At 34.8% G+C, this 27,286-nt stretch overlaps 1 protein-coding gene across 3 annotated transcripts; it reads left to right on the top strand.

Annotated features, from left to right (window-relative positions):
- Positions 1-254: 254 nt before the first annotated feature.
- Positions 255-26,771, top strand: LOC123537894 (cytosolic 5'-nucleotidase 3A-like). Of its 3 annotated transcripts, none has more exons than XM_053529413.1 (9): positions 255-381; positions 9,186-9,284; positions 11,639-11,693; positions 16,248-16,291; positions 16,858-16,943; positions 17,974-18,063; positions 20,772-20,934; positions 21,578-21,778; positions 22,560-26,771. In XM_053529413.1, the coding sequence occupies exons 1-9, from the start codon at positions 373-375 to the stop codon at positions 22,668-22,670; spliced, it is 858 nt and encodes a 285-aa protein (XP_053385388.1). In that variant the 5' UTR covers positions 255-372; the 3' UTR covers positions 22,671-26,771. The 3 variants fall into 3 exon arrangements, with proteins under 3 accessions (XP_053385388.1, XP_045177742.2, XP_053385387.1); XM_045321807.2 differs by lacking the exon at positions 255-381 and adding an exon at positions 6,192-6,334; XM_053529412.1 differs by lacking the exon at positions 255-381 and adding an exon at positions 8,637-8,669.
- Positions 26,772-27,286: the final 515 nt, after the last annotated feature.

Genomic DNA, 27,286 nt, shown 5'->3' with positions numbered 1-27,286 from the left:
CATTTAATAAACCAAACATTTTAAAACATTTGCCTCTGTTCATAATTTTCATAACAAGAGCAAAACCGTCAAGCTGAAAATATCAAAATGAAAAATTTATGCAAAAAGAAGATACAGTCCGTATGACTAGGTTTTCCCGTCAGATAGGCTGCGCCTAATTTCATATTAAATTAAGTATTAAACAAAATATAGATTCTTTTCGTTCCATTTCTTATTCTCCGCGAAAACAAACTACTTTTCGTACTTTAGACCTACCATTAAGATCTGCGTCAGCCGCGCGCATATTACCGATATTTTCAAGCTTCTAGCTGACAGGGAAGATATTTTTTCCGAAAAATATTTCATTTTCATCAATTCTGAAGAGTTTAAGGAATGGCGGAGGTTTGAATTGTTTGCACATATATTTATCGCATGTTTTTAATGCACAATCTTTGGTTTGGCCTAGATTAGTTGAATGGTTAGAACCGGATCTGTTATAGACCTACCACCGTCCAAGGGCAAATTTATTCATCATGTTCATAATTAAACTCTGATAAAGTCATGTAAAATTGGACTATCGATTTTTATGGTAGTAGTAGTTTTAGTGAAAGTAGGTTTATAGGCCACTTTCAACAGCCTTGCTTTTGGGTGAACCTTTCACCGATGTAGTTAGCAGGTCTAGGAAAGTGGAGTATTTACAGATTATCTGTAAATTTACAGATAATCTATAAATTTACAGATTTTTCAATCTGTAAATTTACAGATCAAGTGTTTGAAAACTGCTAAATTATATTAAGACACAAAATCGCAGCTTGAAATTAATTGATTTACTTATGGTATGTATAAATAAAGGTCAGTTGTAACTTTCAGTCATTTCTGTTTACTTTGATTTTTTTGAAAATGCCAAAAAATCAAAGTCAACAAAAATGGCTGAAACCCACAAATGACCTTAATTTATGCATGCTGTAAATAAACCAATTAATTCCAAGCTGCGGTTTTGAGGATAAATGTTATTTAATCAGTTTTCAAACACTTGATCTGTAAATTTACAGATTGAAAAATCTGTAAATTTATAGATTATCTGTAAATTTACAGATAATCTGTAAATACTCCACTTTCCTAGACCTGGTTAGAGTGTCTGCCTATGGATCACAAGGTCCGGGTTCGAGCCCCAGTGGGGACCTTGGTATTTTCTCTCTCGAGGTTTACTTTAGTGCCTTTACTTTAAAGGCGAAAAGGATGTTTGACAGACTCATGAGGTGAGCATGGAGGTTCATTCTTGAGTGCTGATGAGCTCTGAAAAGTAAAAGGGGAGAAATGTAGTGATAGTAGGTTTATAGGCCACTTCAAACAGTATTGCTGTTGGGTTAACCCTTTAGCAACGTGGTTAAAGTGTCAGCCTACGGATCTTGAGGTCCAGGGTTTGCGCTGCAGTGGGGACCATGGTGTTTTCTCTCTCAGGGTTTACTGTAATTCGCTGAAAACAAACAAATTATATAAAAACCAACAATTTATTCAGTTCATTATATTAATGTGACTATTATACCTTGTATATTCCATTTATAAAGTCTAGAAAGTAGATCCCTCGGAAGCATCAAGAACAAGGCAAACAGTGAAAATCGCAAACTCAGTTCGATTGAGTCTGTTCATGAGCAGTAATTGAAAATGCAACACTGCCCACGCCCCCTAAGTTTCGGTAGTGATATGGAAAAACCGTCCTTCATATGTTGGTACGCAACCTGATCTTGATAGCTCAGGCAGGCCCAGCACTCGTACCACAATCTCTTAGAAAACATTGTTTTATTTTAATTGTGTCAATCATTTATTCATTAGCACAAATTGTTCTGAATAATGGTAAAGGCTAAAAAATGGCCCTAGAACAATTGCATGACTAATTCTCTAGGGTTGCTACTTACCTTGAAAAGTCAGGGGAAAATGATTTATTTTCAAGGTCAGTGAATTGTCAGGGAAATCTTGATAATGGTCAGTGAAAAATGAAATTTAGAAGAGTCAGGGAAAAATGAATTTCTGGGTTGATGTTTAAAATGTTCAGTGGCTATGGCAGTCTTCAAGCAGTATTTTTAAGTATTTCCCAATCCATCGCCATCGTTTTTGTTTTAGTATGGTCCTCATGTCTGTTGTTTTGGCTTGTTTATGCAGATCTTTGTTTGTTATTTTTCTGGGCCAAAATATCTTTAGGATCTTTCTGAGCTGCTTATTTATAAATATTTTACAAAGTAAAAATGACTGGCTGCCAGGCAATTTACTACAATTTACTATTTATTTTTGTTTGAGTGCAATACTGTTCACTCATTGTTAATAATGAACTCTTAAGACATGGCCAATCCATCGCCATCGTTTTTGTTTTAGTATGGTCCTCATGTCTGTTGTTTTGGCTTGCCAGGCAATTTTCTACAATTTACTATTCATTTTTGTTTGAGTGCAATACTGTTCACTCATTGTTAATAATTAACTCTTTCATCTTATTTTTATGCAAGATATAGCAGCAAAAAATGCAGGTAAGACTTAGGAGCATTGACTTGAATTTTTTAACATATTTTTTCCAGAATTTTGGACTGAAACATTAGTCAAAGCATGGGAAATAATGTAACTAAGAATATGAATGGTCACATCAATGGTTTTTATCCATAAACAAGAAAATTATAGCCATCTTTTCAAATTGGGTGTTTAATGTTGAGTTAGAAATGATAAATTTGAAGCAAACACTCTTTGCATCTCCCTGAAGTCTCCCGACTTTTCTCAATTCGCTTGGATGAGACGTTACTTCTTATAAGCTCTAGCTGTAGCCCTGTAGCATTGCATAGGTAAAAGGAACCACTGACAAACCCAGGCTGAATAAAAGTGTAATTTCTCATAAGTTTTAATTTCTGTCCGAAGGGACGTATTTTGTTATCCCCCCAGCAACCCCCAGTGTCTGTATGTCTGTCCATCTGTCTGTCCTTTAGCAATTTGGTGTCCACTCTGTAACTCTTGAACCCCTTGAAGGATTTCAAAGAAACTTGACACACACTTAGATGACATGTAGAGCCCATGTTTTGGATGTCTCACTTAGGGGTCAAAGGTCATATCAGTTTGTTTTGTGTCTGCTCTGTAACTCTTAACTGCTTGAAGGATTTCAAAGAAACTTTGCACAAATGTTCACCACACTGAGACGACGTTCAGTGACTCGCTTCAAAGTCAAGGTCGCACTTAGGGGTCAAAGGTCATATGACTTTGCTTTGTGTATATTGCTCTGCATTGCAGTGCTCTTGTTTTTATTTGGCAGATCCTTTTTTTGTTCACTTACAATAAAAAAATTGAATTACTTCCCTTTAATGTTACTGTAAATAGCTGATTTTGAAACTTTTTTATATTGGCCATGGGGAAAAACCGAGACCACTTTTCTGTGGTACAACATGAATGATACTTCCAATTTTTAGGTGTATTTTGACATACCTGTACCTGGTAAGGATTTTTTTGTGGACTTGGAATATTTTTTGGAAATTCTTCCCTTTGTTGTTCCTGTCCTTTAGGCTTCAACCATCAAGTTCTTTACATTTTGCTCCCATCCTCTGATGTAATCCTTCGGGCATATATTGCCCCGCTTGGCAGAGCTCTTGTTTTTGTAATGTGTATGGTTTGTACCCAACTTTTTTATCCTATATCCACATTTACTGAAGTATGTGGGTACATGTACATACTTTTTAAAAAGTCGATGGGAATGCTGAGAAAAGACATTGTCAATGCTGAGAAAAGACATTGTCATAATTCCACGGTTTGGTCTGGGAAAGCGTATTATAGATATTATGCAAGTGAAAATTTACACAGTTGAAATTATATAAGTAGTTATATAATGGCAGATACTATAAAATGCAACAAAATGATCAATCTTGATGTTCTAATCAAAGTCAGCCTAGTGACTGCAGGCATGAATAATGAATATTATGAGAATGTTGGACATACAAATATTTAAAGAGGCAAAAGAGTGAGGGAAATTTCATTGCAGATACAAACTTTGTATGACAAGTTAAAGCTATATGAAAGCTTTTGAAAAGTGCCTAGTGTTTGTTTTCTCTTTCGTAAAGATTTGTACACCTTGTTTACAATTTTAGCATTACCACCCATCATTTTCCCAATCTTTTACTTCCTCCCATTTTTAGGTCACCTGAGCTTTTGTGACCGATCAATGTCCGTTGTCAGTCATGGGTCGTCCGTCTGTCAACTGTTTCTAAAAAAATCTTCTTCAAAACCACTGGGCAAATATACACCAAACTTCACAGGAATGATCCTTTTGTGGCCCCCTTTCAAAATTGTTCAAAGAATTGAATTCCACACAGAACTCTGGTTGCCATGGCAACCGAAAGGAAAAACTTAAAAACAATCTTCTTGTCAAAAACCACAAAGCGTAGAGCCTTGATATTTGGCGTGTGACATCATCTAATGGTCCTCTATAAAAAAAATTTAAATTATGCCCCATGGGTGAAAAGAGGCCCCAACCCGGGGGCCCAAGTTTTACAAAGACTTATATATAAAAAAACTTCTAAAATCTTCTTGTCTGAAAGTTCAAGGCCTAGGCCTTTGATATTTGGTATGTAGCATTGCCTTGTGGTCCTCTACCAAGATTGTTTTACATAGAATTATATAGGAAAAAACTTTAAAAATCTTCTTGTCTGAAAGTGCAAGGCCTATGCTTTTGATATTTGGTATGTAGCATTGCATAGTGGTTCTCTAACAAGATTGTTCAAATTATGCCCATGGGGTGAAAAGAGGCCCCGCCTGTGGGTCACTTGTTATATATGAGTTATATAGGAAAAAATACTTAAAAGATTATCTGATCATATTTCCTAGACTGTTTAATTATAATTACCTGATGACCCCAAGTAGGGGGTTGCTTGACTATGACCTTGACCTACTTTCTTGGTTTTTAGATACAGTCTTAAAAATGTTGATGACATGTACAGTTTTGCATACCAGTCCTAAAACTGACTTTCAGTGACCATATTTTAGCATCAGTTTTTAAGACATTTAAAACATATGGCTCGTATTACTCAGGTGAGCGATCCAAGGTCATCATGACCCTCTTGTTTGAATGAATCACATTTGAACTTCCCAGAATGGACAAGCACAGACACCTTCCCAGTTCCTGATTACTTTTTAACTTTTCTTGCACTGACATGTACCTGAAAGGGGAGTTGAGCAGGATCAGTAGATAGATAAGGCCTAAAAAAATCTTTGTTTCCGTTTACATGCTCAAAAAAATTAGGGTAGGTAGGTCGGAAATTTTTTTTTGGGGGGGGGAATTTTTTTTATTAAAGGAGACTTTCGGAAATTATTTTTGTGTCAAAAAAATGAATACAAATAAGGGGGTTCTGCCTTAAGAGCATCAGTAAGTTGATTTCTAACATTGCTGGCCTTGTTTAAAGCATAAAAATGCAGTTTTGCAACGTTTTGTTAAAAAGTTGGGAAAAAAATTCTTCAAGGCCATAAAAGGGTCGGGCCAAAAATTTAGGGTAGGTCGGGATACCGGAAACAAACAATTTTTTTTACGCCTAAATTGCTAAGACAGAAACATGACAGATACGAAATTTGGTTTCTGTTTAATGTCAATCAAATGTACCCCATAGTACCAGACAATAGCACAAAGGCCACAATTTAGTTGTAAATTTTGAAAAATTGTCAGTGATTGTGAAGCTTTATTGGTTATTGGACACAATATATAGGGTATCAGCCGGCAGCCTGCACATCCATGCAGGCCGATGGTCTGCACTGTTCACTATTCAGTCAGTAAATTTTCAGTGAACACCCCTTTTATAAACAAGTGGTACTGCCCAAATTGCATGATAGATCAATCTATTTTAGAAATTTAGCAGGCTAAAGGTTGAATTATTTTACAACACTGCTTTTCTGTGTGACTAACACAGCAGTATTAAAAAGCTTTTTCTATTATGTTTAAAATACACAAGTGTTTGTAAAAATAAAACACCTGGGACTTAACCAGACACTTCGGTTTACAATATATAATGAATGAAATTACTTCCTGATTTAAAAAAAAATGTAGATACGTCATTAACGGTCTAATTTTTTTTTTTCAAAATTATGACAAGCCTTCCATTTTTTGAGGTTTTTGTAATATAAACCTTTGTGTTTTCTGATATTTTTTAAAAAGCATAGTTAGCTAGTGTGTTGAAAGTTCAATTCTGATTATCAATAATGAAAGTGTAGCGTGAAAATATCTTACTTACGATATTTTTTGAAAATATGCAGTGTTAAATTTCAATAATCTGACCTAGTTTGTAAGTGAGATATTGATAATCTTTTCGAAATGAATAGCTTTGATATTGAAATGAATGAAAAAGTAAGTACCATTATTGTTTTTAAGATTAATCGAGAAGATTTTTATAATACTTTATAATTGCATGTCTGACTGAATTTTAGAGAACCATTTCAATCAGATTGTGTTTTGTCATAAATTATGGTGACCTTGTAAAACCTATCAGCATTTTTTTGTTGTTGTCGATGATATATAGATGAAACAATAATTTAAATTTATCACTTTTTGTTATATTCCCATAACTATTAGGTTATTTAACATTGTTCTGTACAATACAGAGATATATTTGGACTCATACCCAGCTGAGAAAACCATATTGGACGAGCCCCTAGGCGAGTTCAGTATGGTTTTCTCAGCTGGGTACGAGTCCAAATATATCTCGTATTGTACAGTACAATGTTAAATAACCTTTTTATTCTATATCTATTTTATCTTACTATAATAATAGTTTAAATTAAAAATGTTTCACTGAATATTGTATTCCTGCCTTTTCTAGTTTTTCCCAGCTTGGTATGAGTGCAAATATATATTATACAGAACAATGTTAGACCTTAAATAACCTTTTTATTCTATATTTATTTCACTTCATACGTAATATACGTAATTCATTGAATGCTGTTTTTTCTGCATATCATCATTAAAAAAATATATGGTGCAACCTCCCTACAACAGCCATTTGGCGATTTGGGTGGTAATAATACTTGGCTGAGATATTATGCCCACAAACATTGTCCGCAAGTTTGGTGAAGATCGGATGAAAACTGTTCGACTTAAAAGAGCGGACAAGGCTAAATTCCCCGTTTTTCGAGTAATTCAAGGACTATTATCAAAGAGTGCCTGGTACAATTTGGCTGGTTATCGAAATTGGCCGAGATGTAATGCCCACAAACATTGTCAGCAAGTTTGGTGAAGATCCGACAAAAATTGAATTATAGAGTAGACATGTTTTGGATGCTGACCGGCCGTCCGCTGCCATTCATAATCTTCTTCATTTTGTTTCTTAACCGTTAAATAAAAACTGCTGAGGTAGCTATTCAGACAGTCAGGGCTGATACCAATTTCTAGGTTTCGTCCGGAACGGCTTCTTTTAGCGACTTTTCAAATATTCCAAAATCTGATGATCCTTTTTACTGTATTTTTAAGTTTTTGATTATTGACGAATGTTTTAGTATCTAAATCAGATAGCATTGTTATCCCTTGAATCGCTTTTATGTGTTATAAACAAAATAAACTCAAATTAAATCCAGATTTCAAGACGCATAATCTAAATCAAACTCTGTACATAGAGCGCCTACTTCATCCGATTTACATTCAGAACATTTTCACGCGTTTCGGGCTTTATCGTATGTTTAACATGGGACTGTTGAACCATCCAAATACAGAAAATACAGGATTTTTTGTACGCGCGTGCGTCCAAATACAGAAAATACAGGATTTTTGTACGCACCGTAATATATTGTATGGTCATGTGTTGCAAATGAACGTTCGCGATTGGATAGATAAAATAGGTATAGAATAAAGTACAATATTACATAATTGTACTTCATATGATAAAATAATTTTGCTATTTTTCGTAAGTATTGTATATAAAATATACAAGTTCAAGTTTAAGTTTATTTAGTCATGGCATATCACATGCATGAGACTATGACAACATAGTACAAATAAAACAGCAATGTGGACTGCATATGGTTGCTACTCATAGCATACCATGGTATAAGTATTAGCTATTTCAATTGCTACAAATAGTTATATTGATTTCAGGAAAGAGCATTTTACTGGTATGACCTTTATTCAATTTGGCAGATGTTGTTAATCAATAAAATCACATTATCGGGTTTTCACTAAAACTTGTCAACATTTCTGTTGTTTTTATTCTTGTTTTTGTTGTTGTTGTTTTACATAAAAGAAAAGCGCTGTACATGTAAACTACAGTAAATATTTATGATATTATAATTTTTTATAACATTGTAACACTCTTACATATAATTTTCAAATATGGCATCAATTATGAATCAGTTACACCAGTTACACTATATTGCAGTAAACATAATATCATAAGTAAGTTGTTAATAACTGAATCATGTAACAATTCTGCAAATCTCAGATTATTGGCAGATTTTCTATACAATGTAGTGTGATATTATCTATAATCAGGATCTGATACCATTATTAATTGATAACAGTAAACTGAGGTACTTAGTATTATGTATATCTATCTATTGATTCCTTACTGGGTTTACTAGTAGCCGTAACTTCTAGAAGCAAAGTTGTGCACAAATAATTTATTGCATTTCTTTAAAGCAGAGTGTAGTTTTTGTCTAAGGCTTCAGTCATGAGGATGTTAAGTGAATCTCAGGTAAATAAGAAATTTTCTCTGAAGTTGTAAAATTATGTACTAAATGGAAAATATTGTATTTAACATGATTTTATGTTGTGTACAAGTCTTTTTTGTACTAAGAGGGGAAAAGGGCCCAGGCCTGTGATCTGGAAAAAAACCAGTATTCAGGCAGGGTGGTATTTAAGTCCTTATGTAATGTTAATTTTAAGGCAAAACTACATTCTTTTTAAAGAAATTTTCTGAAGGAAAGCTCACTAGAGACTTATAAATGGCCCCTACAACATGAGATATGAAAGCTTGGTGTAATATGGGTATAAATATTATAGAGTTTGCGTCTGGAAACAGGATTCAAAGGTTCAGATTTAATGGGAAGTTGTTCCTGTTTTGATGATTGCTAAGCCTCCAGCTGTATAAAGAATAGTTGCCAACAGTCATCATTCTGTGTCTTACAAGTCAAAATGACAATTTTCCTTTTAGAAAGGGGTTACACTGGAACAAAACAAACGTATAATTTTTACTTTTATATAATTCAAGATTGAAGAGCTCAACCGAAGCCATGTTCACATACGTGACAGGGACTACGTGATTAACACATTGATGAAAATGATCAGTGATGGGCCCAATAAGTTACAAGTAAGTTAAATTTATGTATTAACTTATATCAAAATATTAAAATACTATAGTAACGAATAATGCCATGAGTGTTGACTGATTTCTTAATTATAAAGTATTAACTGAAATTTGAACCATATTTTTAGCCTTCGGTTAGTAGGCAGAGTTTCTGCCAAAAATGTTCTTCTGATGAGGACAATTAGAAAGCAGCAGGTATCATTTGAATTGATTCTACCCCTACCTTAGCTTGTAGAGAATGAGTTGATATTTGTACAGATTTCAGGAATGCTCTGCTCACAACCAATGCCTAACTGAAATTGAGATAAAACACTAAATATGTAAAGCAGTGCCAGATGACAAAAGCTGTTGCAATGTAACATAATTTTATGCCCTTTGTCAAACACCAGGGAGGCATATAATGTTTGAATTGTCCATTTTCCCATCAGATATATTTACACTACAGTAAACTAAGTTTAGGAGGGGTATACTGGAGTCTCCATGTTAGTGCCTGTATCTGTGCATATGTCCTTCCAAGAACCATTTCACTGTGGGGAATCACATGATCAAAATAATCTCTAAACCAAAATAAATTTATCAATAATATGGGAAAATATTAAAGTGACTTTTGCTGGGAATCTAAAATATAGCCTATCATATGACAACAAAGATGTACCCTAAAACTACATAGATTTCAATCACAATCATTTTCTGATTATCTGGAACACTTCAAGAAACTGACACTTCTTAATTTCCTTAGTGTTTGTTATTATGGGATATCTATCACTATTGTCAACTACATAATGATATTACAACTTTCATTTGTCATATGTTAGGCTATGTTTAAATTTGGTATCTTAACCTGGTAGGAAATTTATTCATGTTCTTCAAAATTTAACTTTTATTTAGAGATTATTTTGATCATATGATTTCCCACAGTGCATTTTCTACTTAAATTTTGCTTGTCCATTTGGTTGCTCTTGAAAGGATAAATGGATTGAATTTATTTTTGGTAGACAGGTATTATGATAATAAATTACAGGAAAAGTTTTATTTCAGTTATAGTCCATGGAATTTTGATGGAGTTATGGTCCCATTCAGCTTGAAATTCAGAAAAATGTCTGTGTACATCCTGAACATGAAGTGAACATATGCATATTATCAAGTCTATGTCTTACTGTATTTTTGTAGTTATTCCCTATTTTGAGACTTTATATTACATGTATTACATTTGTATCATGTATATTGAACTCCTACAGTTTCCCTATGATGAAGTAGCAATTTTTGCCCCAGTCATGGAAGTTCATGCCCATGCTCTCTTAAGTCGAACAGTTTTAATCCGATCTTCACCAAACTTGCTGACAATGTTTGTGGACATATCTCGGCCAAGTTCGATAACACCCAAATCGCCCCAGGCACTTGGATTATGGCCCTTGAATTACTCGATAAACTGCCAATTTAGCCTTGTCCGCTCTCTTAAGTCAAACAGTTTTCATCTGATCTTCACCAAACTTGCTGACAATGTTTGTGGGCATAATATCTTGGCCAAGTTTGATAACCACCCAAATCACCCCAGGCACTCTTGGATTTTGGACCTTGAATTTATGTAACTGAATATTTAGACGGGCGTATTTTGCGACAGTCTGGTACTCTTGTTATGATTTTGTTTTGGATTTCACAATATTGCAACTACAGTCGGGACATTCATGTCAAATTATGTTGTTTGTTTTAGTAAATCCCCTTTTTAGCTCCACTATTTGGAGAATAGGTGTGCTATTCTACTCGCCCCGGCATCGGTGTCGGCGTGAGCTTTCTCGATTAAAGTTTTTCGGCAACTTTTGTTTTTCTTTGTTACTATTGCTTATATCTTACAGTAACTTAACATTAACATTGTTCAGCATACAAACAAAGTATTTGCAGGGGCTGGGCCCATTATACCCAAGGTCAAGGTCACCAAGGTGTTATACTTAGGTTATTTTTAAGGTTAATGTTTTTCGGCAACCTTTGTTTTTCTGTCATATCTTTGTTACTATTGCTTATATCTTACTGAAACTTCACATAAACAGTATCCAGCATACAAACAAATTATGTGCAGGGGCTGGGCCCATTATACCCAAGGTCAAGGTCACCAAGTTGTTATACTTGGAATTATTTTCATGTTAAATGTTTTCGAAAACTTCGTTTATAGACATATCTTTTGTATGTAAGTAGAGGTCTCTTATTGAGACATAAATTCATTTTACTGTCAAATAGCCGAATAGTTGAGCACGCTGTCTTACGGACAGCTCTTGTTGATTTTATGATCTTATTTCTTAAAACATTTTCAAGGAGCATGTGTCATACAATTATTCTCATTAAAATTTTACCAATCCCCACAGGTCTGTTCTGCCTTTGATGCCACTATAACCAATTATAAAGGCCCTTGCACCTATAGTAAGTATTCTAAAAATAAGTTACTGGCAACTTAATCTACTATATACCTAGCACAAGATGGACAAGTATACTTCTATAGTATTTTTCATTTTTATGTTATTTAAAAAGCTTGAAGTTTTGTGCCTTTGGATTCACTGTCCAGTTCTATATAATTTACAAAATGTAGATTGGGAATTTAAAGTACTAAGTTTTTCTTTGTGTTTTGTCATTGTTAAAGGAGCACAGATTGTAATGCAGCTGAATGGATTTGCATCCTACATCTACAGACTGCGCAGCATAAACATACTATAAACAGAGTTGTGGTAAATTGGATATTTCCAGTAGGAGTGTCTGCTAATGTGACGAAAGAGCCAATAGAGCATAAAAGATAATTTAAGTTTTGTGTACTGTAAAGGGTAGCTGAATTTTAGCTTTTGGTGCTCAAAATCTTCTTTTTCTGTTGTGTTATTACCAGACTATGTCCATATTTTTTGTCTCTATTAAAACACTCATGCTACAATGACGTCACGTTAACGTGCGATGACCAAAGTTTTTGTTGCGACCAAGAAAGAGCGTTTCTATGTTTTATCTTATATTTGAGATTAAGGGCATATTAGAATCGAAATAATTTATAGCACAAGCATGCTTTAACACTATTTATACACTCGGGTGGTAATACGCCGTTCAAATAATTTCATTCGGGCTGCGCTCTCGTTATATTATTACGCACGACGTATAACCACCCATCTTGCATAAATAGTGTTAAAGCACTCTTTTGCTATAAATTATTTCTTAATTATTACATGACACCTTATACGAGTCACTGGTCAGTTAGTTCTTTATGACAGGTCAGTATTGAACACCAGTTTTAACTGGGCTTCTATGAAAATTAATGTTCTGATGTCATGTAATAAAACACTTGTCTGAATGGTTTGCCAGTCAATAGTCAAAACTATTGCTTGGGGACAGAAATTTGAAAATAAATCTGCGAGAATTAATTTTCTGGTGTCATGTAATAAAACACTGCATGGTTTGCCAGTCAGTAATCAGCCCTTCGTACTTTGAACCGTGGGCAATAGTTTTTACTATAGACTGGCAAGCCATTCAGTAAGCGCATGTTTGTGCATGCATGGCAGTGTCAGCTTGTTATGATTTATATATTTATATACTAGTATCTATATATTTTCAGTGAGCTCCAGATAAGCTTTTGGTGTAATTGGGTATTTACCCATCACTTTTTGTCTGAATTGGGTACTGGAAATCTGAATTGGGTAAAAATAATATCATTACCCAACCTTTTCAGAAGTAATAGGGTATTTGCTAAAACCAATTGGGTATTTCACCAGTTTCGCACAAACAACTGAGTATTTTTTTGCTTACAGTATACATGGTATATATCATTAACTAGGACTGACTAACTAAGTGAAATGTACTTTAATGGCACCCTTCAATGTTAAATGCAAAAATGTTTAAAATTATAATGAAATATGATTAATTAAAACAGTACCGTCTTTTTAAAATTGTTTTACATGCTAAAGATATTTTTCTCCAATCATTTAATGCTTTCTGAGATGCTTTTGTTCCATACTGTTGTTTTCTTTTTCACTTTAATGCGGTCGGACATCAATTCATCCACAATATCCCGAACCATGTGTTCACCCCAATATTCGTTCTCCCATAAAATAAAATGTCGTCCAGTACAGGTGACACTACATCATCACAAATAGATAACTGTCATTGTTGAACAGCAAAATATCCCAGTAATTATCACACCAACCTGTTCTGCTGTAACGTATAACCAGTCAGTTGTCTAGCGTTAAAGTCTCGTACCTGTTCTAGTAATAATGAAAATGCGATACGCAAGCGATTTGGTATGAATTGGGTATTAGGAAATTTTAATTGCGTTTCAGTACGCACACTGTATGAATCTATTGGGTTTTCTGCAGTTTTAATTGCGTAAATACGCAAATACGCAGCTTATCTGGAGCTCTGTTTGCATATAGACTTTGTTAAGTGATTTTATGACTAGCAGCCTTAGTCCAAGTGTTGAGAATTCGCAAAAAGCTAGTGTTTGTGTTTTAGAACATGATGCAAACAGTCTGAATTCACGAGTGGCATTTTTGACAATTATTAGCAAAACAGCGAAGATAAAACCATTGTGAATATAACTTAGTCTTTAGTAGTGCTGAAAATGAAAAAGTGTCTATCTCGCCAAAAAATGACAGAGGTTTTGTAAAACCATGGTGAGGCTATGCTTATGTCTTATTCAGTAGGGTTGTCATTAGTTGAAAATTTTGTACAATGTATCAGTATAACAACTGATTATTTGTTTGTTTGTTTGTTTTGGGTTTAACGCCGTTTTTCAACAGTATTTCAGTCATGTAACGGCGGGCAGTTAACCTAAGCAGTGTTCCTGGATTCTGTACCAGTACAAACCTGTTCTCCGCAAGTAACTGCCAACTTCCCCACATGAATCAGAGGTGGAGGACTAATGATATCAGACACAATGTCGTTCATCAAATAGTCACGGAGAACATACGCCCCGCCCGAGGATCGAACTCGCGACCCCGAGATTCGTAGACCAACGCTCTTACCTATTGAGCTAAGCGGGCGGGCTAACAACTGATTAAATGAATAAATATTGTCAGTTTATTGTACATTGATATATCAGTAGTAATCGACTGAAGAATTCGTAATAGGGAGAAATAGAAAGTGGGGCGTGGTAATAATACAAGTCAAGTTTTATATTATTGGGGATATATTTATCTTCTTGTGGAATGACAGCCCTATCTGTTACTTGAGCTTGAGCTTGGTGTGTTTCTTTTTCTGTTTTTGTTTGTTGAGTGTTTGTAGAGCTTGTCAGACAATGATACAGTGCAAGTGGTGTGTTTCTTTTTCTGTTTTTGTTTGATGAGTGTTTGTAGAGCTTGTCAGACAATGATACAGTGCAAGTGGTGTGTTTCTTTTTCTGTTTTTGTTTGTTGAGTGTTTGTAGAGCTTGTCAGACAATGATACAGTGCAAATGGTGTGTTTCTTTTTCTGTTTTTGTTTGTTGAGTGTTTGTAGAGCTTGTCAGACAATGATACAGTGCAAGTGGTGTGTTTCTTTTTCTGTTTTTGTTTGTTGAGTGTTTGTAGAGCTTGTCAGACAATGATACAGTGTAACCTCTCTGAACGACACATCCAAGGAGCAAACACCGCACACAGAGTTTCTGTCCCATTAGATAGAATAAGAATTCTTAATATATCAACCTCTCCAGACCAAAAACCTCTTTACAAAAGAACACATTTTAATCTCCCGAATGGTGTTTGCTCAGAAGAGGTTTCTCTGTAGAATTAATTTTTCTGCCCCAAGTGATGAAGACCTGGGAGGCATACAGTGTTTGAAGTGACTGTGGGGTACATGTAGGGATCATACAAACTTGTTTACATAATGTTTAAGCCTAAGGGCCTATACAACTGCCTATGTTTCAATGCCAGATCTTTTTACTATGGCTAAATACTATGTGTCCTAAAATATATATCCCATTTATAATTTTCTTTATGTTTGGCATTTCTTACAACAAAACAAGATTCAGCCTGAAACATAGAATAGATGTTGGAACAAAACTTATGGAAAATGTTGGCACTGCGCTGAATGCCCTTTGTTGATCATACTTTTATTTCATTTAAGACAGATTCTTTTGCCACTACAATTAAAATATAAACATTAATTTATTGTACAAAGTTTTTTATAGAAAACTTAGAGATGCAAATTTGGGATATATATTTTAGGGACACCCTGTATATATAAAACATCAGTCAAAATTCATTTTATTGCATATTGTGAAATTATTAATATTCATGGAGGGGATGGGGGCTAATTATGTTTCCTACACCACTGTGTGGTGGGAGAATATTGATTTACTCCTGTCTGTGTGTGTGTCTCTGTCTGTCTGTCACAAATCTTGTCCGCACTTCTAAGTCAAACATTTCTCATCCAGTCTTTACCAAACTTGAACAAAATGTGTTTGCCAATAAGTCCTTGGCCAAGTTCGATAACTAGCCAAATCGGCCAAGGCACTTCGGTATTATGGCCCTTGAATTACCGAAAATACTAATGCCAGTGATACAGGTCTTGGTGCATGGTTGATTTAGATACATAATGGAGAAGAAATGTCAATCTAGATGATTAGGCAGTTGTGGGAGACATGCACTTTTCTCAAAAGCAACACTAGTATTCATGTTGAAATCCACAAATTCTTATCCCTTTTTTGCTAAAATCACAAAATTTCTTGCCCACAAAATTAAATGATTTTATAGTACTTTAATAATCTTTCTGCTAGGGTATAGAATTATTTTGTTTAATTTACTTTTAACTAATGACATGCTGTATAAACAGTGACTTTTAATACTACCATAAAAAAGTATATAATTATTATATTTCATAAGAACATAATTATGCAACATAAATTTTGTTATTTTATAAGAATGCAGAATAAACAAGGATTAATTTTATACTGATTATCTTATCTGTATAATTATTGCGACCTGATGAGTGATGTATAGATTTTCATTGTAAATCTTCTGTCTTCAGATGTATTAGAGGAGGGTGGTTTGCCTGAGGATTACAAACTCAAGGTAACTCTAATATTTATGCACTTTATTTGAAAAAAGAAAATGGTCGAAAGTATAACTTGATGTTTTCTCAGTTTCTTTTGATTATTGTGTGACTTGTGGTTGAGCCCTCCTGCTTAGCTCAGTAGGGACAGCGCAGATCTGCGGATCACGGGGTCGTGACTTCGATCCTCGGGCGAGGCATATGTTCTGCTTGACGACTTGATAAAAGACATTGTGTCTGAAATCATTCATCCTTCACCTCTTATTCATGTGGGGAAGTTGGCAGTTACTTGCGGAGAGAAAGTATGTACTGGTACAGAATCCAGGATCGCTGATTAGGTTAACTGTCGCCTCAGCCGTTACATAACTTAAATACTGTTGAAAAACGGTGTTAAACCCAAAACAATCCATGAAAATAACTGGATATTCTGAGGAACAAGTAAATTTTGGTAAAGAAACTACTAACCGCAAGGTAGTCCGCAAAATGAAATTGGTACATGATGTATTGACCAGATAAAGTCGAGGAGTTCCATTATTAGAAATGACATAAATCCCATGAAACTATAGTAGAAACTTTTTTATTTCAGGCATATAAGATCAGAGACAAGTATTTCCCAATTGAGACAGATCCTAACATGACTATAGAAGATAAAATACCATATATGATTGAGTGGTATGTATAGCTCATTACTAAGTGAAACAGATGAACTTGATTTCCTCAATAGGAACATAGTTTGATAATGTATGATCTTGACACATGAATCTGTAACAGTTTGATGTTTTAAAAGTTTGTAACATTTTATTATTATTGTTATTAAATAGAATATCTTCATAACATTCATTTTGATATGAAATGAATGTTTAACATTGGGCAATCTGACTAAAGTACATCTCCTATTACGCTACGCATAGGATCTGAGAACGACCTATTCATTGCCTCGTTCTGACGACCCTTTCGCTAGCCAATCAGAGCCTAACTTACAACATCTTGCAAATCTACCTGTAGCCTTGGCTTTTGATATTTACAATTCTTATGTCGTTATGTATCAGATAGCCGCCTAGCTCAGTCGGTAGGCCACTTGCTTTGTAAGCGAGGGGTCCCGGGTTCGAGCCCTGGAATGACTAGAATTTTTCTTACTCCTTGACATTCGAACAAGTTGTCTGATTGGAATCCGAAATCTACAGAAGACGAATATGAATGGGTCGTTCTCAGATCTTCGTTTAGAAGATCAAGTACTTTAGTCAGATTGTAAGATTGGGAAACATTGTGGCAAGCATACAAAGTCTCTGATTTTGGCATTGTACAGTTTGTTCAGTTATATGTTAATTTATGCAAAAGTCCTTTTAAGAAAAGTGAAAATTTTGAGATTTTGTTTTATAAAAAAAAAAAAATAACTATGAACAAGGACCCCATGGAACCTAAACTTCCAAATTCCAGTACACATGTTACTTGAGATAATGTAAAATAATGCAATAGTGTAAAATTTGGGAATCTTTGAATTAAAGGAAAATCTTCCTTCATAAATATGTTACATTGTATTACCTTTAAAACACCTGGACTTTAATCCTGAAATAAAATTTAAAAGTGAGGTTTTCAATACTGTGTGGTAAGACTTTCTAGAGGGAGTGGAAAATATTGGTGTTTTCTCTTTATTTCTTAGGAGGTGTTTACAATAGAGATAATACTGTATTTCAAATTTCAGGTGGACACAGGCACATGATCTGCTACTAAAATACCCGTTATCTAAAGAGATGCTGCATAATATGGTGGCAACATCTACAGCAATGTTGAGGTAAATTTGATCTCACTGAAACAAAGTACCTGGGCCCGTATTCATAAAGCTCCTAAGGAGAAAACTTAGGAAAGTCCTCAACTTTGTAAAATATCCTGAACAACATAGCACAAAAGAAAAGTGTAGACTTTATAAGATTTATTGATAATCTTCAGTTCTTCATTACTATGCCAGACTGTATGTGATAATACTGTTAGACATTCCAACTATCTCGAAGATTATCGACAAAATGCTTTGTACTTTTCCCTTGTTTGTTTAAGTGTAATATCAAAATATATTTCACCAAGTGATAACCATAATATGTAATATGTTTATGTGTGGCACAGTCTCTAGTAAAAATTTCAAATTATGGTGTTCACGAGTGAAGAACTGAAGCTCCACACACTTGTCCATTGTCAAGGGGCTGATATGCATTGTATAGAATCCATAACCCTGTTTTGCAATTTTTATGCCTCACTTCGAAGGAGGGCAATATTGTTTTGCAGATGTTGGTTGGTCGGTCTGTCTGTATGTCGGTCGGGATGTACACCAATCCGTTTCCGGATGATAACTCAAGAACGCTTGGGTCTAGGATCATGAAATTTAATAGGGAGGTTGGTCATGACCAGCAGATGTTCCCTTTTGATTTTGAAATCAGTAGATCAAAGGTCAAGGTCACAGTGACCCGGAACATTTAAACTGTTTCCGGATGATAACTCGAAAATGCTTGGGCCTGGGATCATCAAAGTTGATAGGGAGGTTGGTCATGACCAGCAGATGGCCCCTATTGATTTTGAGGTCAGTAGGTCAAAGGTCAAGGCCACAGTGACCTGGAACAGTTAAACAGTTTCTGGATGATAACTCAAGAACGCATGGGCTTAGGATCATGAAAATTGATAGGAAGATTAATCATGACCAGCAGATGACCCCTATTGATTTTGAGGTCAGTAGGTCAGGGATTTCCTGGATGCGTGTTTTTTGCGTCCCTGACTCATATTTTAGGCCAAGGACTCGCATTTGTGAACTGATGTGCATCCACGGGACCCGCTTTTTCGCCAATCACATTTTCAGAAATTTGGTCCTTTTCAGTATTTAAGGTATTAGAAGCGTAATAGAGTACCTCCATTTTGAAGAGTATTCAATTCCTTCCATAAACCTACTTTTACTGCAATTCTCAGGAGGGTGTAGGTTCAAGCCCTACTGGGACTGACAGTCTGATGAAGTTGAAACTAATACCAAGGGTAACTGGAAATAAAGTTTTTACATGAGTTGACAGATAAGTTTGTATGGCTTTGCTACTGAAATAACGTTATGTTGTGCAGCTTCTGTGTATCAAAACTGTCTTATTGAACAAACTTCCTGCTGCAGACAGACCACAGGCATAGTATTATAAGTTTGATAATACCCTCACACTATGACAAAATCTAGTAAATGTAGCAATAAGATTTACCCTTGGAATTTTTAGATGACATTTATCATATAAAAAGGTACTTACCAGGGTTACCAGTAGGATGCAAAAAAATAAATACAAGTCAACTTATAAATGCAATATTATATCTTTTAAGTTGTTTAGATATTTGCTTACAATTCATGAAAATCTCATTAGATTTCATTGGAGACCCCCAAAAGTCACCCAGGACTCCCAAACTGGCAAGTGTGGAAGTCCCAGGACCCCCATCTGGAAAAGCCAAGGGAAATCCCTGATAGGTCAAGGTCACAGTGATCTGGAACAGTTAAACTGTTTCTGGACGATAACTTGAGAATGTTTGAGCCAAGGATCACGAAACTTGTAAGGGAAGTTGATCATATCAGATGATCCCTATTGATTTTGAGGTAAGTAGGTTAAAGGTCAAGGTCATAGTGACCTGGAACAGTTGAATGGTTTCCAGATGATAACTCAAGAATGCCTGGGCTTAGGATCATGAAAGTTGATAGGGAGATTAATCATGACCAGCAGATGACCCCTATTGATTTTGAGGTCAGTAGGTGAAGGTCACATTAACCCGGAACAGTTAAACTGTTTCTGGACGATAACTTGAGAACGCTTAAGCCTAGGATCATGAAACTTGTAAGGGAAGTTGTTCATAATCAGCAGATGATCCCTATTGATTTTGAGGTCAGTAGGTCAAAGGTCAAGGTCACAGTGACCTGGAACAGTTGAACGGTTTCCAGATGATAACTCAAGAACGCCTGGGCCTAGGATCATGAAAGTTGATAGGGAGGTTGGTCATGACCAGCAGATGACCCCTATTGATTTTGAGGTCAGTAGGTCAAAGTTAAAGGTCACAGTGACACAGAACGGTTAAACGATTTCCAGACAATAACTTGAGATAGCTTAGGCCTAGGATCATGAAAATAGTGAGGTTGATCATGACCAGCAGATGACCCCTATTGATTTTGAGGTCAATAGGTCAAAGGTCAAGGTCACATTGACCCAGAACAGTAGAACTTTTGTGTACAGTGACCAAATAATTTCTGTTCCACGTGGAATTACTGAATACATCAAGGGGGCATTTCATGTTCTACGAGCTCTTGTACAAAATTATGCCCCTTTTTCGACTTTTATTTCATTCAATTGACAAGGCTGTTGAATAGTTGAGCGTTGCTGTCCTCTGACAGCTCTTGTTGTTTAACTGCTACAAGTAGACACTGTCAGTTTACTACTTAAAGATTGTTAAAAAATATGCTAAACTCAAACACAAACTACAGACAGTACACTTATATTTCAGGGATGGATGTACAGATTTCTTTGACAAACTACACAAGTGTGATGTACCACTGCTCATCTTCTCGGCTGGAGTTGGAGATATTATACGGGAACTGATCTCACAACATTCAACATTCTACAACAACATGCATGTTGTTTCAAATGATCTGGACTTCGATGAAAATGTAAATACTTGAGTTGTATGACTATAATGCATGAATTTCTGGAAAATCAATGCTGTCTGAAAGATTCCAGCATAATTCTTTAACAATCTGCATATTGGTTTTAATGAAACTGAATGTTTTAAAGAAACAGTAAAATAAATCTAGTTATTTAATAATTGTGTGGTTTCTGGTATTTATTTGATATTGTATGCATTGCTATATCTGGGTAATGTTATTTATTTATGAATTATGTATCTATTCATGTTAGCTCAGTATGTAGAACATAGATTTACTGTGTGAGACCAATCCAATTGTGAGACAATGCTTTCCATGATAATTTGACAGATAAAATCATTTGTGCTCAACCTCACATTCATGTGAAGAAGTTGCCAATTACTTGTGGGGAAGAAGTCTTTACTTGTCCATAGTGCAGGAATACTGGTTGGATTAAGTGGCTGCCATTATATTTTTGAAATATTTTTGAAAAATGGCATTTAATCCATATCAAATATCAAAAATGGCAAGTAAATATGCAGGTATATCTTGATGAGGAATACATTATTTGTTACAATACTTAAAAAGAAAAACTTTTATTACTTTGTACATGAGCTGAAGTAACACAATGGTAAAAAAGTATGTCACTAATGTACATTTTCCATTTCAGGGCAAAATGATAGGATTCAAAGGAGAAATGATCCATGTCTTCAATAAAAATGAAAATGCTGTCCATGACTCGGACTATTTTTCAAACCTTAGTCACTGTACGAATGTTCTGCTTATGGGAGATTCACTAGGAGATCTTCAAATGGCAAATGGTGCAGAAAATGTAGAGGCTAAATTGACTATAGGATTTCTTAATACTAGGGTAAGAGGAGAAAAATGGACTTTAAAAAAATATTTTCAGCAATTTAAGTCAGTTTTATAAAACATTTGCAAAGAAAATTCGTAAGTTATAATCATTTTTAAATAGTTTTTATAAAATGTATATATTAGGTTATTATTCTAGGAAGTTTGTGAGGCTTTGCTGTACAGTTGTAACAAACAGTGATTGAATAGACCAAAAACTATTGACCTGGATTTGATCAGTGATCAGCAACTGCTTAGAACACATTTGATAGCTAGCTTTTACAGTTGTGATTCTTAGACAGTAGGAACTTTTAGGACTTTAGTTTAGATGGCTTATGAATTAAAGTTCTGCTGAGTTTCATTTCATTCTGTTCCTGCCTGTGTTATTTAAGTTTCAGGGTTACAAGGCCTTTAAGTGTTTTATTGCCAGTTCAGAGCTTAGATGTGCAGGAATTGAACCATGAGGGCGTAAGCCCAAATGGATAAATATCTAAGCATCTGAACGATGATCCATGGTAAATTAGGCGACAAACAATAAGAAGACCTTGATTGTTTCCATTCTTGCACGTTCACTGAAATATTTTGATAAAAATTTTGTTCAGCTTCATTTATCCAAGTAGTGATAAGACGAATGTCATGTGACAATTTGACGTCATAATGCTTTCTTTCCGGTCCGCTTGTCAACTATTGTTTATTGCAGAATATACAGAGCTTGACTTTCTTCTTTGTCTAACTGGCAATCAAATCCAGCCATGTTTAGAATCATACTTAATATTTGTCTGTTTGATTATTTTTTGCAGGTAGCCGACAGTCTTGAGTTGTATAAAAGCAAGTACGATATTGTGATCTGCGAGGACGAATCCCTAGATGTAGTCAACGCAATTGTTAACAAAATTATAGCAACTGGCTGAGTTTTAGGTGTCAAAATCTATTTTTAGACATTTGAAACTATTTTTAGGATAGTCTCCTCCACTGTGGACTATGTGTTGAAAAAAAGTTTTCACCTTTCTAGAAGTAGAACAGTCTTTTGGGGATGTGAATGTATTTGACATTGGACTTTATACAGAAATTTGTTAAACAGTGTTGATAAAAAGAGTAAAAGATGTAAATGTCAGAATTTATGTTAAAACGTTTTGAAATTTTGATCAAGAACATAGATGCATGCCGTTTCTATAATTATTTTACTCCCAAGAAATATGGATTAATGATTGGGACATCTGTACTACTTCTTGTAATTTCTTGAATAAAAGAATGGGGGAACTAACTTGTGGAATACAGTTACTGTTACTGCTATGTTAATGGTAATACCTGTTGAGGATTAGTTATCTAAAGCTTGCTGTGATGTTATGTTAAAAATTAGTGCCTCAACAAAACTTACGTTTTTCCATTCCTGTATTTAAAGTTCCATACGGCTTTTATGTTAAAAACAGATAAAAGTGGCCATCAAAACTGATGTTATACATAATTCTAATATGACTAACAATGCTTTAATCATCACAATGATGTTATGTTGACGTCACGTCAACGTGATATTTAGATCCATGTACGCATCAAGAAATAGCGCTTTCAAATTTCATGAAATATTTAACTTAATTACATGTTTTAAACGAAATGTCACATTGCACAAATCTGTTGATTAATTTTCACAAATACTGAGTTCGTTATTCGCTTTGCTGAATAATTCGCAATAATTTTCGCCCGAACTGAACTCTGCCGCAAGATCTATTACCATTTCCGGCCCTGACGTGTATAAACAAAGACCTACTATTGGCGCCATGCTTGCGCGAAGAAACAGTTCCATCATATTTGATATTAATTGTACAATAAAGAACATATTAGAATCGAAATAATTTATAGCAAAACAGTGCTTTATCACTTTTTATACACTCTGGCTGTTATACGTCATCTGAAATAATTTCACTCAGGCTGTGCCCTCTTGAAATTAATACGCCCGACGTATAACCGCCCATCGTGTATAAATAGTGATAAAGCACTGTTTTGCTATAAATTATTTCTTAACTACATGGTTAGAAAATCATGACTTCCAATATTACACATGAACTAATTTTGCTAGAGCCATAAAGGGAGGTAACCAATATTCATACATTTGACAAATACATTGGAAAACAATGATGGAAAATAGTATTTAACAAGAACCAGACATTTTTGTGTTCATAACAACAATGTGGCGGCCATGTTATAAATAAAGGCATTATGAGCCTTTGATTTCTTAACTCAGGAAACAAACATACAACAGAGGCTAGGGGTTATAGTGCATTTTAAAGGGAAGAAAATCACTGCCTACATCATAATGACATGTAATCATTATCATTCCCTGTTTATTTGTTAAGAATAAGGACGCCAAAAGCAGGATATTAAGAGACTATTCGTGGGGGACTAAATTTCATGGATTTCATATTTGCGTCAATTTCTAAAATTAAATCCCAACAAACAATTGAAATTCCCATTTGTTATATCTTAAGATATGTTGAAATACACAGATTCATATTCCCACAAAATATCTGTTATTAAAGTATAACACAATGCCTGAAATAATTGTTTTTCATACATGTATTTTGTTGGTTGTTTAGATTTACCAGTATTAAACATACCAGTACTTTGATATTTCTGAAGCAGGTTTTTTAATGAAAAAATGGAAGTGTTTTTGGATATATTCCAACACTTTTCTTTTCCATGAACTTTTGATCTTATGCAAAAGAAACATTATTTCATTCCCAAACAATATGCAAAGAGGCATATATATTATTTGTTATTGTGGACCTCTTGTATGGGGTTTATTTTTTTAGTATGTTGCACTGTAAATCTTGTTAATTTGTAACAATTCTGTTAATGTTTTGTAAAATCTAAACTTTAAGTTAAAAACTTTCCTTTAACAGAAATTTGACACTTTTTTCTTCAGATAGCTAGTAAACTTGTTTTTAGCTGACCTGAGCACAAAGTTCTAATGGTGAGGTTTTGGTATGGTTGGATGTGCCTAATCCATATCAGCCGCGCCATGAGAAAACCAACATAGTGCTTTTGCGACCAGCCTTCCAAAGCCTATTGCAATTAGAGAAATGTATAGCGAACAGCATAGGTCCTGACTAGACTGCAGATGCGCAGGCTGGTCTGGATCCATGCTTGTCGCAAACGCGCTATGTTGGTTTTCTCATGGTGCGGCTCATATGTCTTTCCATTCATGTACTATTTCTGTAAAAAGCATTACCTAAACTCCAAAGCCAGTTTCAGCCAAACATCACAGGCATATTCTGTGGGTGACCATCTACCAATTTTCTTTAAATCATTCTGTTTCATTAAAAAATGTAGCTGTCAGGTGGTGACAGGTTTTTCATCATACTTTAGTAGTGGGAATTTTGAGTCTTCTTGTCAGAAATGGTTTCCTTTTAAAATAATTCTACAGAAATATTTTTTGGGCGACCATCTACCGAATTCCTTCAGATAATTCCCATGTATTTAAACGCATGTTCACAAGGGGGCTAGTGGCATTTATTCCTTTAATGGCTTTGGAACTGTAAACTGTGAAAAAATCATCGCCAGACTTCAAACTGATTTTACAGGAATGTTCCTAGGGTGACTCCTTTATACCAAATTCCTTCAGATCATTCCGCTTTTAATTAAAACATGGCGGGGGGGGGGGGCAAGTTCTTTTTCAGGAATGTGTTTATGGTGGGAACTTTAGAAAACTTTTTGACAGAAACTGTTTGCACAATTTCAAATTTCTGAATCACATTTCCTCTTAAACTGATCTTTACAGAACATTTTCTTGGGTAAACAACTTCCAAGATTATTCAAATGATTATGAAAAGAAAATGTTGCTTTAAAAATGTTAGTAAACATGGCCACTACAACTAAAAGTAGAAAAATCTTCAGTTATCATCTCTTAATTGCTAGTCTGATCTGGAAATAATTCCACGGAAATGTTTCTTGCTTGACCTATCATATTGATAAAGTCAATTGGTTTGTAAAAAAAGTGGCTCTTTCCCAGGTCTCAGGGTCCTGTCAGGGAGTCGGAAGTTTTCCATAAAAGGCTATATAGGAAACTTTGAAAATGTCCTTTGAATCTGCAGGTCTGTTCTCAGAATTTTTGGCAGGAAAGTTTCTCAGATAATTCTGTACCAAAATTGTTTCCTGTTTGAGCTATGAAACTCGGTGAGTGATCTTGGGCCATCATGACCCAACAATTTTCAGGATGGAAAAGCTGTCCATTGTAGTATTCTGACTAGAACTTAAGGTGCTTGTGTACCTAAGAGCAGTCTGTTTGATTGTGTTTGTATCTTGAGGGATTAAATGGTTTTTCAAAGTGTAGTTATATAAAGAAAATACAGTAGACTTTGAAAGCCAATTACATGTATGTTTCACAAGAAGTTCTTGAAAAAGGACAGTTAATTCTAAAATTTGTTTAATGTTATTGTCCTTGTTTCATGGAGAAAGCGGTAATACATTGTGTGTTGCTCTAATACAAGTACTTAATGAAATCACATTGAAATAGTCCTAAACTTTCTTTGTCATACTTTTTTCTCATTCTTAAAAATACACAGTGTACTAAAAGAAGTTATGTTGAGGTAGATTTTAAAACTTGCACAGGGAGGCAACTCAGGCAAGTGCTGTATCTCAAAGAACATCATACCACAGCATTACTTATGTAGTAAATCCCACTGCAAAGGTTTTAAGATATACCAGAAATACAGTGGATTTGAAAGGGATGAAATTTTTCTACTTTTGAATTATCCGATGTAAGCTTTCTAGTGAAGAGGAAAGAATAGCTATAGTTAAGTTATTTTGTTTTTCTTTCCTTTATTATTTTCTCATTACTGGAAAATTAGCATTGAACAAGCTGTATGTAGAGCAAATCATAAAAGAGACTGTAGTGCTACTATTTCTTAACAATGATGTGCAGGTTACACTTTATTATGATAAGCTAGTCTTTTAACATTGAAGAATTTTGTCAGTACAATGTATTTTCAAGAAATAAAACAATGTGTCACACAGAATTGTCTTTGTTGTTTGCTACAACCACAGGATATCTTAGCATAAAGGCAACATTGCCTTGTAAACATGTAATTTCTTTAAAAAAAATTGATACTGTTTAACATGGGAAAATACATTTTGGTCATAAAATTAACATTGAAATAGATTCTACTACCATCTTCTGGAGACCTTTAGGATGATGTTTGGTTATGTCTCTTGACCTAGAACCTTCACTTCATAGGGTGGCAGGGCTTATGGAGTAGACGACCCCTATTGTTTTTGGGTCACTCCATCAAAGGTCAAGGTCACAGAGGAGGGGCCTGAATATGGAAAATCATTTCTGATCAATAACTTGAGAACCACTTGACCCAGATTGTTGAAACTTCATAGGATGATTGGACATGCAGAGTAGATGACCCCCTATTGATTTTGGGATCGTTCTATTAATGGTCACAGGGGCCTGAACATGGAAGACCATTTCCGATCAATAACTTGAGAACCACTTGAATGTTGAAACTTTACAGGATGATTGGACATG

This window comes from Mercenaria mercenaria, chromosome 18 (genome assembly GCF_021730395.1).
Source record: "Mercenaria mercenaria strain notata chromosome 18, MADL_Memer_1, whole genome shotgun sequence".
In the NCBI taxonomy this organism is placed as follows: domain Eukaryota; kingdom Metazoa; phylum Mollusca; class Bivalvia; order Venerida; family Veneridae; genus Mercenaria; species Mercenaria mercenaria.
The sequence above is the reverse complement of the archived record's forward strand: the minus strand, read 5'-3'. Positions and strand labels throughout refer to the sequence as shown.